Source organism: Phocoena sinus, chromosome 14 (assembly GCF_008692025.1).
Source record: "Phocoena sinus isolate mPhoSin1 chromosome 14, mPhoSin1.pri, whole genome shotgun sequence".
NCBI lineage: Eukaryota > Metazoa > Chordata > Mammalia > Artiodactyla > Phocoenidae > Phocoena > Phocoena sinus.
Window position 1 is genome coordinate 67,120,744 of NC_045776.1, and position 18,148 is coordinate 67,138,891.

The 18,148-nt window shown below is 43.5% G+C and overlaps 1 protein-coding gene across 3 annotated transcripts in view; it reads right to left on the reverse strand.

Moving 5' to 3' along the window:
- The window catches only part of NF2 (neurofibromin 2), a 78,568-nt gene that overhangs the window by 19,098 nt on the left and 41,322 nt on the right, over positions 1–18,148 (reverse strand). For all 3 annotated transcript variants that reach the window (XM_032602719.1, XM_032602720.1, XM_032602721.1), the window contains exons 7-11: positions 12,038–12,113; positions 9,511–9,645; positions 4,566–4,640; positions 2,784–2,897; positions 132–254 (exon numbers count right to left, since the gene is read on the reverse strand). In XM_032602719.1, coding sequence (XP_032458610.1) covers positions 132–254; positions 2,784–2,897; positions 4,566–4,640; positions 9,511–9,645; positions 12,038–12,113 — 523 coding nt within the window. The remainder of the gene's footprint in view (positions 1–131; positions 255–2,783; positions 2,898–4,565; positions 4,641–9,510; positions 9,646–12,037; positions 12,114–18,148) is intronic.

The following is an 18,148-nucleotide window of genomic DNA, read 5'->3' on the forward strand; positions in this document are numbered from 1 at the left end:
GGCGGAGAGGAAGACAATAATTTTAAGCCAAAATGTCAAAGTAAATGTGCCTAATTCTGGAGTTGGGGGCCTAACTCCAGAACCAGAGGGAGTCCGAGTAGCCTCCCAGGACCCAGCCCCTTGGAAATCACCAGGGCTTCGTTGGCCATCGTTGCCTCTTCCTTCATCTGCAGCAGCCTCCTCTCCAGTTCGTCCCTCGTGCGTTCAGCCTCCTCCCTCATCTGCTTCTCTCGAGCGAGGCGCTGCCTCTCCATCTAGGGGGAACGAGCGGCCGCTGGTCACAGGGCCCATGACCTGCTGTGCCACAGATCTGAGGACAGCCAGTGCCCAGGGTCTCCCCTCTGGGGACCCTTTTCTTCCCTGGACTTTAGGTACCAGTGTTGTTCTCCTCGCCCACCACCCTCCATCCTTCTAAACCAGCTCTAGAGTGGAAAGCCGTGCTTCTTGAAAAATCATCTAGTTGTAAATGAACAAACAGCAGAACACGGAGCCAGTCTCCACCTGGATGTACGGGCGCATCCGTACACGCTGGGTACGGAAACAGCTACCTGGCCAACGTGCCTGAGACCCCAGTGGCTCTGCCCTGCAGCTGACAGGACACAATGCAGGCTCCTTCTCCCCAAGGAGACCACGTGTCCCTCTCCACCACCGTGAGCCACCGTGCCACTTCTTATCCACACAGACCCCTCCCACACCTCTAATCTCATCAACAGTAGCTCCACTCTTGCCTCTGACCCTCGGAGAAGATGGAATCATCCGTGTGATGCATCAATAGCTCACACATCGTATTTCACAGCAGGAGGCGGCGGCAGCCAGGCACAGACCCCCACAGCCTCAAGCGAAAGCAACTCCTGAGTCAGGCCTGTGACAGGAGGGAGCACGGGGGGAGGAGTGAGGACGCGGCCCTGATCCTTACGGCACCAGCACTAAGCTGCTGCCGCCTCCCTTGCCTTCTGGATCACTGTATTAATTGGGCCACACGCCGAGCTTAACAAGCAGAGGACAAGTGCTATTCTCTGTGATCCTAGGGCTCTAGCTGAGTTCAGAAAGCAGGAGCCAGAAGTGACCACTGCACTATTTTCTTCCTTAAATAATTAAAGCACATTTAATTACTTACTTCTTGCTTCAATCTTCTCCCAAACACAAGATTTTTAAGATTGCTGCTTTTTCTAAATAGTAAGTCATAAAAATGCATTGGGCCTTGAAGGAATAATGCAAAGACAAGCAATAAAATACAGTAAATTTTTCTCCTGTTTTCCTCTTGCAGGTCAATGAAAAGCCTGGCCGATTTGTTCTCTAATTTCCATCATATTACAATTTCCATTAGGTGGATGACTAGATCCCCATTATCCTCCACTTGAAAAAAGTCTACAATTCCCTTCTGCTCTCAGCATTGCACCCTCCCTGAGACCTCCACCCCCATCATAAGGGACCTCCTGTTTGCAAAGCGGTTTCAGCTCACAAAGACCTTCAGGTACAGTGTGTCCTCTGATCTGAGACACAGAAGAGAGATACTTAGCTCCACTTGACAGATAAGAAAACCGAGATCTGGAAGGTAAGTCAATCACTAGGGTCACACACTAAGTTTCACATCTGGCTCCAAGGTCAATGTCTGTACTGCTGGGCCATGGAGCCCCTGACCTGTGGTTGCCAGATGCCAGGAACACGCATCTGCCATCCTACAGGCAGTGCAGGTCCAGGGGTGTGTTCAAGCTACTCTCTGCACAGCCTGGAGGCTTACACACTCCTTGCCGTGATCAGATCTCTCACTTCTAAGCTTTCCTCTGCTGACAAAGAGGTCAGAGAGGGCTCTTCTTGAAGTTGCCACTATGACCCTGTGCTGGCCCAGGAGCATTTCTTTGTCCAGCAAAATCCATTCCACTGCCCCCCACCCCACCCCAAAGCATCCCGAAGAGTACATCTGTGGCCTGCCATCTCAGAGAGCAAAGAGACGGAGCCGAGAGCACAGAGACGGAGCCGAGAGCACAATGGATCACGCTGGGCATTTCATTCTAAACCTCAGGGCCGGGAGCCAGCTTCGTCGGAGGACCCAAATTAGAGAGCTGCACACAGACTAATTATTACCCCTCCAAGCCTGCAAGTCCTAAGGGCAGCCGATTGCAGCTGCTGCTACTCTGTCTAGTAGTTCATCCAAAGCCATGATTGATATTTCTCAGCAGCGGGGCTCAGGTTAGCTGTGCGGATTGCGGTGAGTCAAAAAGGTCTAAGAGTAGAAAACAATGATGCAGATCGTCCAGGCTGCTGATAACGTGCTCCTGGCACCTCTCGCTGTGGGCGATGTGCCGCCTGGGCTGACCTGCAATGGGGAAGCGCGGCCGGAGTCTAATTCCAGCAGTGGGCGCAGAGATGCCGCCCTGCATTCCATCACCATCTAATTAGAAAAGGAGAAGGCTGGGCACAGGAGACAGGCAGGCAGAAAGAATGAAAGTTTAGCTGCATGGACGATGGATGGATGGATGGGTGGATAGGTGGGTGGATACATGTGGGCTTGGCTATCTCTGCCCACAACGTGCATTAATCACACTTCACTCAATTCACTGGAGAAATAACTAGGGATGTGCCTTTGAGATATGCTGTTAGAGTGTATTCCTCATTTCCAGAGCTGACGTCCCACCATCATTTATTCATCAGCCAAAAAGACCCAACAGGAATAAAATAAGAGTAGGCAGATCCGTGCTCAAAGGACTCCTGTGAGCCCATGACCACTCCTTACCTCCCGGCCGAGACCACCACCAGGAGACAACGGCAGTTCACCTGCTCACCTGCTTTCTGGCCTTCTCCTCCCTGGCCTGAGCTTTCATCTGCTGAACTTCCAAAGAATCGGCCTTCCTCCTCCTCATAAACAGGTCGTGGTTCCCGATACACAGCTGGAGAATCTGTGCAATGAAAGCAGGAGAAATGTTATACCCACACGCTGACTCCACTGAGACAGCACAGCAGCTACAGCATCTTGGTCCAAGGGCTCTTGTGGGGAACCTGAGAGAAGGTATGGAGGGAAACACCAACATCCTCCCTGTGGCCTCCAGGCCTCAGCTCTGGAGACAATCACAGTGAAGAGAGGAAGGGGTGCCATTTAGCTTGTCTTCTGATGCCCCTCACTCTGCGGAGTCAGGGCGTGGCTCCGCAGACCAGGGAAGATGACGGCAAAGCTTGTTCAACAGGCAGGGCTGGGACGACAAGTCATTCGTGGGAAAAAAGTAAGTTGGATTCCCCCACCTCCACCACATGCAAAACTCGACTCCAGAGGAATTAATGCCTTAAGTGCAAAGATCAAGCCCTGGAAATTCTTAGAAGAGAACATAGAAGAATATCTTGATGGTCACAGGATACGGAAAGATGTCAAGCAAGACACAAAAATCGCAAATAGTTAAGGAAAAGATGTATACGTTTATCTACATTAAAATTTGTTAAGACATAAAAAGCAAGAGGAAAAATAAGACACAAAGTGGAAGAAGAGATAACCAATAAAGAAAACAAACAACCCAAAAGAAAAACAGCCAAAAGACAAGAAACAAGTTTGACAAAAGAGACAATGAGACTGGCCAATAAATATACAAAAAGATATTCAACCTCATTAGTAAAGATGCAAATTAATATGACACTGAGATACCATTTTAAATGCACAAGATTGGCAAAAATTTTTAAAGGCTAATAACACAATTGCTGAGGATATAGGATATAAGGCAAAAGGAAGTCTCACCCAGGGCTGTTGGATCTGTACATTAATTCACCTTCTTTGGAAAACAACGTGACATAAACTTGAATTTGGACATATACCACATGCAGGGCTATGTGAAGACACTCTCTAGACTCCAGGGAAGCAATTGCCCATGCACACCAGTGGGCAGATACAAGATGCAGAAAGCACTTAATTGTCCATTAACAGGAGAACAGAGGGAAAAAAAAAAAAAAATATATATATATATATAAACAGAATATATAATGGAATACTATACAGCAGTGAAATGAAAGGACCATATCTTTGAGCATCAAAGTAGATAAATCTCAAAAATTAATGTGTAAAAAAGGCATGTGACAGAAGAACACAGTTGATAGCACATATATAAATTTCAAAAACATACATAACTTGCCATATACGAACTAAAGTTCTGATGGAAAGCAGGGGGATATTAAGCACACAGCTGAGAATGGTGGTCACCTTTGGGGAGAGGGGGGACAGCAGGGTGCTAACGCAGGGGCGGTTCCACAGTGTTGGGGGTGTGCTATTTCTTAAAGCTTGGTGGTGGGTAGGTAGCTGTTTATTTCTGTTGTTCTTTATACCCCATGTATACATTATACATATTCTTTCATATGTATGAAGTACTTCAATAAAAATAACTTTTAGAAATTCCTCATCACAAAATGTAGGTTTGACTCTTTAGGTTAAGCTAAAGAGAAATCTTTCAAGGCTGATCAGAGAAGCACGTACCAAGTGAGTTATCATTCTACACCTCACAACATGTCACTCTGATACTGGTTCAAAAACGGCTTTCAATTTCACAGAAAAACTACAGTCTGTAACAAAAACCAGGATCTCAACTTACCAGCTTATTAACACGAAGCTTTGAGGAGTTAAATTTGAAGACGTCAATTTTCTTATCCAATGGCTTAATAGTAAACTGAAAGGAAAAAACAGAAAACAGTTTCAGTCTGATAGCCTAGAACATTGCCACCAACTGGGAAATTCCACAAAAACAGCAACCCCCCTAGCAAAGATCCAGCACAAGGCCATGCCTTGTCCTGGCTTCATGGTGCCCAGGAAGTTCAGGATCCTGGAAGCTGGGTTCTCGGCACCATCTTAGGCTTGGAAATCTGAAATACAAACCCTTGACAGACCCAACTTTGAGGCCAACACTGGGAGGGCCGCCGCAGAGGCGGCCCTGCCTACAGGAGGCTCACCACCTGGCTGGAACTAGACCAACAAGAGTCAACTACTCAAGAGATTACATCACGTGTTAGTGCCTCATTGGGTGGCACAAGTCACAAATCCTCAGGGTAGGATGGACATAAGCTGGTCTTAGACAAAGAATATGACAGAGAAGCTAAAAGGTAGGATGGAGGGGCATTCTGGACAGGGCAAGCAATAGAAATAAGGCAAAGATGGGGAAATGAGCAGTGCTAGCATGTGTGTGTGTGTGTGTGTGTGTGTGTGTGTGTGTGTGTGTGTGTGTCTGTCATTATTAACTCTTTGATGACTAAGATAAAACCATGGGTTTAGACTGGGAAGAAGGCAGGAGTGGGGGCTGGTGAGGTGGGCTGGGGATGGGCAGTCAGAAGGGCTTAGATTTGATGTGACAGCATACAGGGCGTCACCCCAGATTTCCAAACATGGGGATGGTTTGATGAAAACTGTTAATAGAAAGAATACGGTTAAAGAGTGACAAAGAATGGACTGCAGGAGAAAAGGAAAATACTACAAAAATCAAAGGGGAGAGAAAGAGGAATGCTATGGATGGGCGGGTGGGAGGGTGGGTAGCTTAGTAGGAGAACCCAGGGCCAGACTACCAGGCAGGGTCGAATATAAAGAAAAAACGGCAACTGTTGCTCTCACTCATTCCTGATGAGACCAGACAGATCCTAGATTTCAAAGATGCACTTTATTTCTTTTTTTAATTTTTTAATTTTTAACATCTTTATTGGAGTATAATTGCTTTACAATGGTGTGTTAGTTTCTGCTGTATAACAAAGTGAATCAGCTATACATATACATATATCCCCATATCTCCTCCCTCTTGCGTCTCCCTCCCACCCCTCTAGGTGGTCACAAAGCACTGAGCTGATCTCCCTGTGCTATGCGGCTGCTTCCCACTAGCCATCTATTTTACGTTTGGTAGTGTATATATGTCTATGCCACTCTCTCACTTCGTCCCAGCTTACCCTTCCCCCTCCCCGTGTCCTCAAGTCCATTCTTTACGTCTGCATCTTTATTCCTGCCCTGCCCCTAGGTTCTTCAGAACCTTTTTTTTTTTTCTTTTTTAGATTCCATATATATGTGTTAGCATACGGTATTTGTTTTTCTCTTTCTGACTTACTTCACTCTGTATGACAGACTCTAGGTCCATCCACCACACTACAAATAACTCAATTTCGTTTCTTTTTATGGCTGAGTAATATTCCATTGTATATATGTGCCACACCTTCTTTATCCATTCATCTGTCGATGGACACTTAGGTTGCTTCCATGTCCTGGCTATCGTAAATACAGCTGCAATGAACATTGTGGCACATGACTCTTTTTGAATTATGGTTTTCTCAGGGTATATGCCCAGTAGTGGGATTGCTGGGTCGTATGGTAGTTCTATTTTTAGTTTTTTAAGGAACCTCCATACTGTTCTTCATAGTGGTTGTATCAATTTACATTCCCACCAACAGTGCAAGAGGGTTCCCTTTTCTCCATGCCCTCTCCAGCATTCATCGTTTGTAGACTTTTTGGTGATGGCCATTCTAACTGGTGTGAGGTAATACCTCATTGTAGTTTTGATTTGCATTTCTCTAATGACTAGTGATGTTGAGCATCCTTTCATGTGTTTGTTGGCAATCTGTATATCTTCTTTGGAGAAATGTCTATTTAGGTCTTCTGCCCATTTTTGGATTGGGTTGTTTGTTTTTTTGATATTGAGCTGCTTGTAAATTTTGGAGATTAATCCGTTGTCAGTTGCTTCATTTGCAAATATTTTCTTCCATTCTGAGGGTTGTCTTTTCGTCTTATGTTTTCCTTTGCTGTGCAAAAGCTTTTAAGTTTCATTAGGTCCCATTTGTTTATTTTTGTTTTTATTTCCGTTTCTCTAGGATGTGGGTCAAAAAGGATCTTGCTGTGATTTATGTCATAGACAAAGATGCACTTTAAACATGAATATCCACTCCCAAGAAAGACTTGCTAAGCAGATGAAGTCGTTTAGGAAGATCTATTCTTGGGTATTTCTTTCACATGCTATATTGTCCAACAAGGGGTTAGCACACAGAGGACAGAAAAATGGTCCTTTGTTTCGCTTTTGGTCAAGTGAACTTAGAAGCAGTATTGCTCTTGTGTAGGCTGCTATTTATGAATTTCGTGAGCTTATTTTTGGCCCTGCTATCAAAGCCCAGAGCTGTCAGTGGGAAACCTCAAGGAGTGGGGAAACCACAGGCTCTGTGCCACGCCGGGGCATGCACACAGAATCAATGGCTCACTTAAAATAAACCAGCACTTCTGTTGTGACAGCATGGTTGTTGTATATAATGACCAAGACTACTTCTCATCATGTCAACTCAGCTTGGGGCCCTTGCACTGTGTGAGTTACTGACCTGACGGAACTCGGGGGCGCCTTGCCCCGGGAGAGGGAATATTATTTTACTGTGTCGAGCCATCGCACTAGGGGAGACTTCACTGCTTGGCTTCCGTAAAGGATGAGTGTTTTGGGAGCCTTTGGCACACGAAGTTGTGGATGTGCAGTAAATAGACTTTATGAAATTAGGAGATGAAAAACTACCAGCACACCTACTGCTTTAAGTCACGTAGAACTTTCAGTTTAAGTGCTTTAAAAAAGAAATACCTAAATGCTCATCTCCTGGGCTACTTACAAAGATCTGAGAAGCCAAAATGTTTTGAATTAAGAAGCTCAATCTGTCTCATCAAGCATGGCTGAGTGGATCTCAACCACGTACTGGCAACCAGGGGCCTGGTGCTCCTTTCCTCAAGTTGCTACATGAGGAAAGAGAAAGCAGGAAAACTGCATGGGGTGGGGGCTCTGCAGGCAGCCACGTGGGCTGTCTCTGTTACTCACTCCACGCCCGGGCCTGCCTTCCTCAGCCTGGTGCAGAGTCTCAGGGCCCACCCTCTGTGCTTCTCTGGAAACTCGGGGGATGTGGCTTCTGCTATTCCTCTCACCAGACACAGGTCACCTGATCCCTCTGCATCTCCGCTTCCTGAGGTGACACAGAGCAACCAGAACACAGCCCCTACTCTCACAGCAGTGTTCTTGTGAAGACTGAATCAGAGCCAGGGCAAAGCTGCTGGCAGGTGGAAAAGCACCATATCGTCACCACCTCTGTCACCCGCCGCTCACACTGAGGTTATGTATCACGGCAGTTGAGTCACTACTTGACTATAACTTCCCTGAGGGCTGAGACTGCATTCTCTACATCTTTGTTTCTCCCACAAAACCTAACACAAAGGAGATGCTCAAAAACTCTCTTAAACTTTACAATGAATGTGGCTACCAAAGGGGAAAGGGTGGGGGAGGGGATAAATTGGGAGATTGGAACTGACATATCCACACTACTATATATAAAATAGATAACTAATAAGAACCTACTGTATAGCACAGGGAACTCTACTCAATACTCTGTAATGACCTATATGGGAAAAGAATCTAAAAAAGAGTGGATATATGTATATGTTTAACTGATTCACTTTGCTGTACAGCAGAAACTAACACAACATTGTAAAGCAACTATACTCCAATAAAAATTAATTTAAAAAATTAACAAAGAATGAATAAATATAGGATTACAGCATTAGGGAAAAGTCACAATCCTATATAGTAATATTTGAATTCTAAGAGTGCTCATTTGAGTTATTCAAACTTAATTTTTCTTTAATTCTTGTAAGCAAGTTGGCCTGATATCCTTTATATCACTGCTGATATGTATACATTATGTATACTATATATATATATATATATAAAATACATATACATTCATATACATGTTATGGAGAGGTGTGTGTGTGTGTGTATACCCATATCTCTGCACCACATGAATCAAGCACTGGACACAGAGAGAGGGTTTAATATACACCGCATTTAAAATATAAAGAGAGGGGCTTCCCTGGTGGCACAGTTGTTAAGAATCTGCCTGCCAATACAGGGGACATGGGTTTGATCCCTCGTCTGGGAAGATCCCACATGCTGCAGAGCAACTAAGCCCGTGTGCCACAGCTCCTGAGCCTGCACTCTGGAGTCAGCAAGCCACAACTACTGAGCCCACGTGCCACAACTACTGAAGCCCACGTGCCTAGAGCCCATGCTCCGCAACAGGAGAAGCCACCACAATGAGAAGCCTGCGCACCGCAACGAACAGTAGCCCCCTCTCACCGCAACTAGAGAAAGCCCACGCACAGCAACTAAGACCCACACGGCCAAAAATAAAAATAAATAAATTTATTTAAAAATAAAAAAACAAAGAGAATTCTCACCAGAAATAGAAAGCCAAGTAATAAGAAAGGGTTACTTTCTGGTTTGTTTACTGTTCTCCAGGTTTTAGTACTGACAGTTGAGCTTCCCAGCCTCTCATTAGTCAGCAGAGGGGTTTAGTGATGCTGTTTGAAAATAGGATGCCAGTACTGTTCTGTAAATACTATAAAGATCAACAAGCAAAAACCCAAAGCCTGGGAATTAAAGGATCTTGCTGCTAACAAGGAGCGGTCTGGCTGGGGCTGCTCCAGAAGGAGGAGAGATGGGGAAAAACCTGTTGGGCCGCCAGGGCATCTACAGCGCAGACAGGTCCTACCTCCTTGTCGCTGTACGAGATGTTTCGGATTTCGTTCCACGGGAAGGAGATCTTGGGGGTCAGCCTGTTCTCAGGGTCATAAATGTGAAGCCCCAAAGCATCCACTCCGAGCAGCAGCTCTGTGCCCTTTTTATTCTGTAGATTTGACAAAGAACAGCTACCGTCACCTCCAGCTGAGGCTCAAGGTTTTATTCAACTTCCCAAAGAACCTGGCATAGACCGTTACATGTGACAAGTTTCAACAGGTCCCAACAGAAGTCACTGTTGTCCTAGAACCCAGGGGGCCTCCAGCTTCCTGAACTGGGGCAGGTGGAGGCAAAATGATACCATTCTTGTGATTCATGTGCCCCACGGAAGGATCACTGGGGGCTCCTGTCACTGGCTCGATGGCTAAAGTAGAGGTAATCGAAACACTGTTACCGCTAATTAAATAACTGGCTTATCATAGATGAAGAATAAAAACTTGTAGGATTAAACACTCTTATGTTAAAAGAAAAGGTTATTGTACTACCAGAAAGAAAACTCTAAGTGCTGGGATCAGATGGCCTTATTTTATATTAAAATGTAGCTTCAATGTGATTAAGCAAGTATAAAGTGTTAACTGTAGAATCCAGGCTGTGGGTGTACATAGGTATGCACTGTAAAGGTCTTCCAACTTTCCTACATGTTGGAAATTTTTTACTACAAAATATCGGAAAGATATATCAAAATGAATTATATATAAATTGTGCCCCAATAAAGCTGTGTAAAACTTTTAATTGATAGACTGTACACAGGCTGTACCTCTGATGGCAGTCCGGCCAGCAGCCAGGGCACCCATAGGGCAAGCCTCCTGGGCCCCCATATCACTGACCAGTGTGCACCCAGAGGCCACCTCTTCGGTCTGCAGACCCATCCCCCTGTGCTGCAGTCTGGTCCTCGTACGGCAGTGGGGGAATCTCCCCACACCTGACCCCTTGCTGACAACAAGGAAATGGACCCAAGACTCCAGGGCAGGAAAAAAGGTCTGCAAACTGAGAAGGTGCCGGGACTGTGATGAGAAGTACAAGGCTAACAGCAGGCGTCAGGAGGAGGAGTGAGCACTCTGAGATACATCTTTTACTCAAGCTAACACCTGAAGTCAGATGTGATCACCAAACCAGGAGGGAGAGTCGTCTGCTCATCTGCAGGGCTCTTAAAACCACTGTGTTAACACAAGTGAGGCTTTGTGCTTTAAAAATCTATAGTACGTTTTGGAAAACAAGACGTTTCATTATGTTTCTAGCTTAAGTTTTTTTAAAAAATGGATTGCATCCTCTGTCTCCTATCATGAGGCTCCAACTGTTCTAGAGAATAAACAGAGAAGTGGGGACTCAAGCAGCCCCTTTTAAATTGTTTTAAGCACACGTCTTCCTTAGGTGAGGGTGAAATTTCAGGAACTTTAACACAAAGACACTAAAATATCCATTAGCCTCATCTATCATGCAATACAAGACACACACGCACAATATAGTATAATTTAGTCTGACTGCTGTAGAAATATTCCCTCATAAGAAGCTGGTTTTGAATGGTTATAAAATACTAGTTTTCTAGAATGTAGGTGGTGGGGCAAGAGGAGTCATATGGACAAAACCACAGAAATGTGTCAAATGAGTCTTGACCTTAAAGAAACCAAACAATTAGCAAATACAAATTAATAAAACTTTAGAAAACAACCTTTGGCGTTATTAGGGAAAATCTTTTAGGCATTTGTATACTATACAAAAATGACATAATTTGTCAGCGTGCCTTATTTTATGCAAATGATCCATTAAAAATACCTATTTAGAAAACAAAGTAGAAAGCTATCCCTAGGATATTTTACATGTGTTTCAATTTACCTAAATTTAATACAAAATTTATGGAAACCCTGAAAAGGAAAGCAAGCCTTAACTATAATGATGGCTGTTTTACTGTCTACTCGTCTACAGTTTGGAACCGGGAATGAAATACTTCAGCAAATTGCATGAACTCCTTTGGGAGGAGCTGCGACCAGCAGCAGAGCCTCAGGAGAAAGATGCTTGAAAGGCCGGACAGGGGCTGAAAACAAACACTTCTCCGGTGCAGGAGCAGCGGGTTCCCAGAGTACAGCGGACTGTTAATGGTCTGCATAGAAAATCAATTAGCCTGCCAGGGAGAGTCCCCACCCAAACAAATCAGTAATCTGTAAAAGCAGCTTTACTCTCCTTGTGTCCTGGGGGAAGAAAGTATTTACCGGTGTTCCCTGTGGACCCGGATCTCACAGAGCCAGAGATAATCAAATGTTACACCAGAGCATTCAGACAGATTTCTGCCCAGACAGGACCAGGCCCTCCCGGGCTCCACCGATACTTAATCACCTAGGATCTAATTTAAGTCCCAATATAGAAAATGAGGCTCTTAGACCCTCCCCTTCCTCTTCCCCTGAACTGTTGAATACCGCCCTGGGATGGGGAGGGACCCATTTTAACAGTCTGCCCTCATTCAGTCTCCACCCACACACAGGGAACTCGCAGAGGCTTCTACACACCCGGATTGTAAAGTAGTTCACACCGTACATCTCCAGGTCCTGAGCTATCTTCAAATATTCCATTTCAGCTTCGTCCCTGCGAGGAGAATGAAAGACACCGTCACTGGCACGGAAATGAGAAATCTGGAGGGCGGCGCACACCGAGCTGAGCTTCGAAACTGTGGGAAGACGCGAGCCAGGCAGCTACCAGCCAAGCTCTGCCCGATCCCAAGTCTGTTAACCACACCACACAGAGGTGAAGCAGAATTTCCCATCCCCATGAAAACAAGAGAATAGATTCATTAGTGTCTCTTGGCTTCAATTTCACGCTTTACCCTTGGTAAATAGTGACATCCGGCTTGAGTAATTCAAGAAAAGCACACAGTACATCTCCCTCAAACGGATTTGTATGTTCTAACTTTACATAAGCTATTGCTTTATCTAATTGCGTACTTTCTTCACCTAGAAGGTTTTGGTAATGATGTATCTCTCTCTGCAAGCTACCTGAGAGCTGCCTTTCTGATTTTATTCCTTTGGGTGTTATTGGAGGTTAAGGCACCTTCCTGATTTTAATCCTTTGGATGTTGCTAGAGGTTAGGGCAAGAGCTATCCAGGCTGTCAAACCCAAGCCAGCTCACCCACTTCTAAGTTGTGAGTCAGACTTAAAGGAAGCTCTTGAAGTAGCAATGACTTACAGAAAACTCCCAGATAGGTAGTGTTGAAATATCTTAACCCAATTCTCCCTATGACCTTGCCTTCTTCCCTCTCTCCCATCTCAAAATGGTCTCAAATGAATTTAAAAAATTCAACCTGAGAGGATAAGCAGTGGCAAGCAGGTGGAGCAACTTGAAATCACACACGTTATTGAGGTAAATTGATACAATTGCTTTGGAAAATTGTTTGATGTTATTTGTAACAGCAAAAACCAGGAGACAATGGGACAACCTAAATGTCCATCAATAGTGGAATGGATAAATAATGTGTGGTCTATGAATACAGCAGAATTCTACACAGCAACAAAAACGGAAAAAACCACCGTTACAAGCCACAAACCGAAATCTCACAATATCATGCTGCATAAAAGAACTGAGGCACAAATAACAGAAACTGTCTGATTGCACTTATACAATGTTTAAAACAGGCAACACTAATCCATGGAGTTGGATTCAGAAGAGTGGTTACCTCTGGGGAGGAGTGATCGGGGGGCACGTGCTTTCTTGTCACCTGGTGTTACCTGGTGTTTTCACTTTATAAGAATCCATCAAGTGGTATATTTACGACTTGTCCACTTTTCGGTATACTTTTTTAAGAGTTAAAAACAACATGTGGGCTTCCCTGGTGGCGCAGTGGTTGAGAGTCCGCCTTCCCATGCAGGGGACGCGGGTTCATGCCCCGGTCCAGGAAGATCCCACATGCCGCAGAGCGGCTGGGCCCAGGAGCCATGGCCGCTGAGCCTGCGCGTCCAGAGCCTGTGCTCCGCAACGGGAGAGGCCACACAGTGAGAGGCCCGCGTACCGCAAAAAACAACAACAACAACATGTGATAGGAAGTTGATTTGAAGAAGAGAAAAAAAATATTAAAGGCTAATGAAAAGATGATCAATTCCTAAAGTGATTGGGGAAATGCTAATTAATATTTAAGATACAAAATTTCATCTTTTAGATCACAAAAATTAGATTGGTTAAAAACCAGTGTTGGGGAGAGAATGGTGGGGGAAGACTTTCACACACAGTCGACGGGCTTGTAAATAGGTACAACCTTTTCAGAGGGCAATTTGGAGGCACCTGTCAAGACGCGAAATGCTCACATCCTTTGCTTCAGCAACTCCTCTAAAGGATCTATCCTCAGAACTACTCATACAATTATATAATGATATCAGATTGTACATTGCAGAACATTCTGTAAAAGTGAAAGACCTATAGCTCCTCCAAATACCATCAATAGAGGAATGGATGAAAAAGCTATGGGATATGCATATAATAGAACTTTTTTTAAATTTTATTTTTTTATACAGCACATTCTTATTAGTTATTTTATACATATTAGTGAATGTATGTCAATCCCAATCTCCCAATTCATCCCACCACCACGCCCCCACGCCCCCACCACTTTCCCCCCTTGGTGTCCATACATTTTTTCTCTACATCTGTGTCTCTATTTCTGCCCTGCAAACTGGTTCATCTGTACCATTTTTCTAGGTGCCACATATATGCGTTAATATATGATAATTGTTTTTCTCTTTCTGACTTACTTCACTCTGTATGACAGTCTCTAGATCCATCCAGGTCTCTACAAATGACCCAATTTCGTTCCTTTTTATGACTGAGTATTCCATTGTATATATGTACCACATCTTCTTTATCCATTCATCCGTTGATGGGCATTTTGGTTGCTTCCATGACCTGGCTATTGTAAATAGTGCTGCAATGAACACTGCAGGGTGCACGTGTCTTTTTTTTTTTTTTTTAATATTTATTTATTTTATTTTTTGGCTGCGTTGGGTCCTCCTTGCTGCATGCGGGCTTTCTCTAGTTGCGGTGAGCGGGGGCTACTCTTCGTTGCAGTGCACAGTCTTCTCATTAGGGTGGCTTCTCTTGTTGCGGGGCATGGGCTCTAGGCGCACAGGCTTCAGTAGTTGTGGCACGTGGGCTCAGTAGTTGTGGCGCACGGGCTTAGTTGCTCTGCAGCACGTGGGATCTTCCTGGACCAGGGATTGAACCCATGTCCCCTGCATTGGCAGGCAAATTCTTAACCACTGAGCCACCAGGGAAGTCCCTGCATGTGTCTTTTTGAATGATGGTTTTGTCTGGGTATATGCCCAGTAGTGGGATTGCTGGGTCATATGGTAATTCTATTTTTAGTTTTTTAAGGAACCTCCATACTGTTCTCCATAGCAGCTCTATCAATTTACATTCCCGCCAGCAGTGCAAGAGGGTTCCCTTTCCTCCACACCCTCTCCAGCATTTGTTGTTTATAGATTTTCTGATGATGCCCGTTCTAACTGGTGTGAGGTGATATCTCATTGTAGTTTTGATTTGCATTTCTCTAATAATTAGTGATGTTGAGCAGCTTTTCATGTGCCTCTTGGCCATCTGTATGTTTTCTTTGGAGAAATGTCTATTTAGGCCTTCTGCCCATTTTTTGATTGGGTTGTTTGTTTTTTTTAATATTGAGCTGCATGAGCTGTTTATATATTTTGGAGATTAATCCTTTGTCCGTTGATTCGTTTGCAAATACTTTCTCCCATTCTGAGGGTTGTCTTTTTGTCTTGTTTGTAGTTTCCTTTGCTTGGCAAAAGCTTTTAAGTTTCATTAGGTCCCATTTGTTTATTTTTGTTTTTATTTCCATTACTCTAGGAGGTGGATCAAAAATATCTTGCTGTGATATCTTGATGTCAAAGAGTGTTCTTCCTATGTTTTTCTCTAAGAGTTTTACAGTGTCCGGTCTTACATTTAGGTCTCTAATCCATTTTGAGTTTATTTTTGTGTATAGTGTTAGGGAATGTTCTAATTTCATTCTTTTACATGTAGCTGTACAGTTTTCCCAGCACCACTTATTGAAGAGACTGTCTTTTTTCCATTGTATATCCTTACCTCCTTTGTCATAGATTAGTTGACCATAGGTGTGTGGGTTTATCTCTGGGCTTTCTATCCTGTTCCATGGATCTATATTTCTGTTTTTGTGCCAGTACCATATTGTCTTGATTACTGTACCTTTGTAGTACAGTCTGAAGTCAGGGAGTCTCATTCCTCCAGCTCCATTTTTTTCCCTCAAGACTGCTTTGGCTATTCAGGGTATTTTGTGTCCCCATACAAATTTTAAGATTTTTTGTTCTAGTTCTGTGAAAAATGCCAGTGGTAATTTGATAGGGATTGAATTGAAACTGTAGATTGCTTTGGGTAGTATAGTCATTTTCACAATATTGATTCTTCCAGTCCAAGAACATGGTATATCTCTCCATCTGTTTGTATCATCTTTAATTGCTTTCATCAGTGTCTTATAGTTTTCTGCATAGAGGTCTTTTGTCTCTCTAGGTAGGTTTATTCCTAGATATTTTATTCTTTTTGTTGCAATGGTAAATGGGAGTGTTTCCTAATTTCTCTTTCAGATTTTTCATCATTAGTGTATAGGAATGCAAGAGATTTCTGTGCATTAATTTTGTATCCTGCAATCTCATAGCGCTGGTCAGAAAAGATGCTCGATATGATTTCAATTTTCTTAAATTTACCAAGGCTTGATTTGTGACCCAAGATGTGATCTATCCCGGAGAATGTTCCAAGTGTACTTGAGAAGAAAGTGTAATCTGCTGTTTTTGGATGGAATGTCCTATAAATATCAGTTAAGTCCATCTTGTTTAATGTATTATTTAAAGCTTGTGTTTCCTTATTACTTATCTGTCTGGATGATCTGTCCATTGGTGTGTAAGTGAGGTGTTAAAGTCCCCCACTATTATTGTGTTACTGTCGATTTCCTATTTTATAGCTGTTAGTAGTTGCCTTATGTGTTGAGGTACTCCTATGTTGGGTGCATATATATTTGTAATTGTTATATCTTCTTCTTGGATTGATCCCTTGATCATTATGTAGTGTCCTTCCTTGTCTCTTGTAACATTCTTTATTTTAAAGTCTATTTTATCTGATATGAGTATTGCTACTCCAGCTTTCTTTTGATTTCCATTTGCATGGAATATCCTTTTCTATCCCCTCCCTTTCAGTCTGTATGTGTCCCTAGGTCTGAAGTGGGTCTCTTGTAGACAGTATATATATAGGTCTTGTTTTTGTATCCATTCAGTGAGCCTGTGTCTTTTGGTTGGAGCATTTAATCCAGTCACGTTTAAGGTAATTATCGATATGTATGTCCCTATTACCATTTTCTTAATTGTTATGGGTTTGTTTTTGTAGGTCCTTTTCTTCTCTTGTGTTTCCCACTTAGAGAAGTTCCTTTAGCATTTGTTGTAGAGCTGGTTTGGTGGTACTGAATTCTCTTAGCTTTTGCTTGTCTGTAAAGATTTTGATTTCCCCGTCAAATCTGAACAAGATCCTTGCCGGGTAGAGTAATCTTGGTTGTAGGTTCTTCCCTTTCATCATTTTAAATATATTGTGCTACTCCCTTCTGGCTTGTAGAGTGTCTGCTGAGAAATCAGCTGTTAACCTTATGGGAGTTCCCTTGTATGTTATTTGTCATTTTTCCCTTGTTGCTTTCAATAATTTTCTTTGTCTTTAATTTTTGACAATTTGATTACTATGTGTCTCGGCATGTTTCTCCTTGGGTTTATCCTGCCCGGGACTCTGCGCTTCCTCGACTTGAGTGGCTATTTCCTTTCCCATATTAGGGAAGTTTTCAACTATAATCTCTTCAAATATTTTCTCGGGTCCTTTTGCTCTCTCTTCTCCTTCTGGGACCCCTATAATGCGAATGTTGTTGCATTTAATGTGGTCCCAGAGGTCTCTTAGGCTGTCTTCATTTCTTTCTTTCTCTCTTTATTTATTTTATTTATTTACTTTTGGCTGCATTGGGTCTTTGTTGCTGCACATGGGCTTTCTCTAGTTGCAGTGAGCGGGGGCTACTCTTCGTTGCGGTGCGCGGGCTTCTCATTGCTATGGCTTCTCTTGTTGCAGAGTGCGGCCTTCAGTAGTTGTGGCTCATGGGCTCTAGAGCACAGGCTCAGTAGCTGTGGTGCATGGGCTTAGTTGCTCTGCAGCATGTGGGATCTTCCCAGACCAGGGCTCGAACCCATGTCCCCTGCTTGCATTGGCAGGTGGATTCTTAACCACTGCACCACCAGGGAAGCCTTGTCTTCATTTCTTTTCATTCTTTTTTCTTTATTCTGTTCCACGGCAGTGAATTCCACCATTCTGTCTTCCAGGTCACCTATCCATTCTTCTGCCTCAGTTATTCTGCTATTGATTCCTTCTAGTATATTTTTCATTTCAGTTATTGTATTCATCATCTCTCTTTGTTTGTCCTTTAATTCATCTAGGTGTTTGTTCTTTAATTCTTCTAGGTCTTTGTTAAACATTTCTTGCATCTTCTTGATCTTTGCCTCCATTCTTTTTCTGAGGTCCTGGATCATCTTCACTATCATTATTATGAATTCTTTTTCTGGAAAGTTGCCTATCTCCACTTCATTTA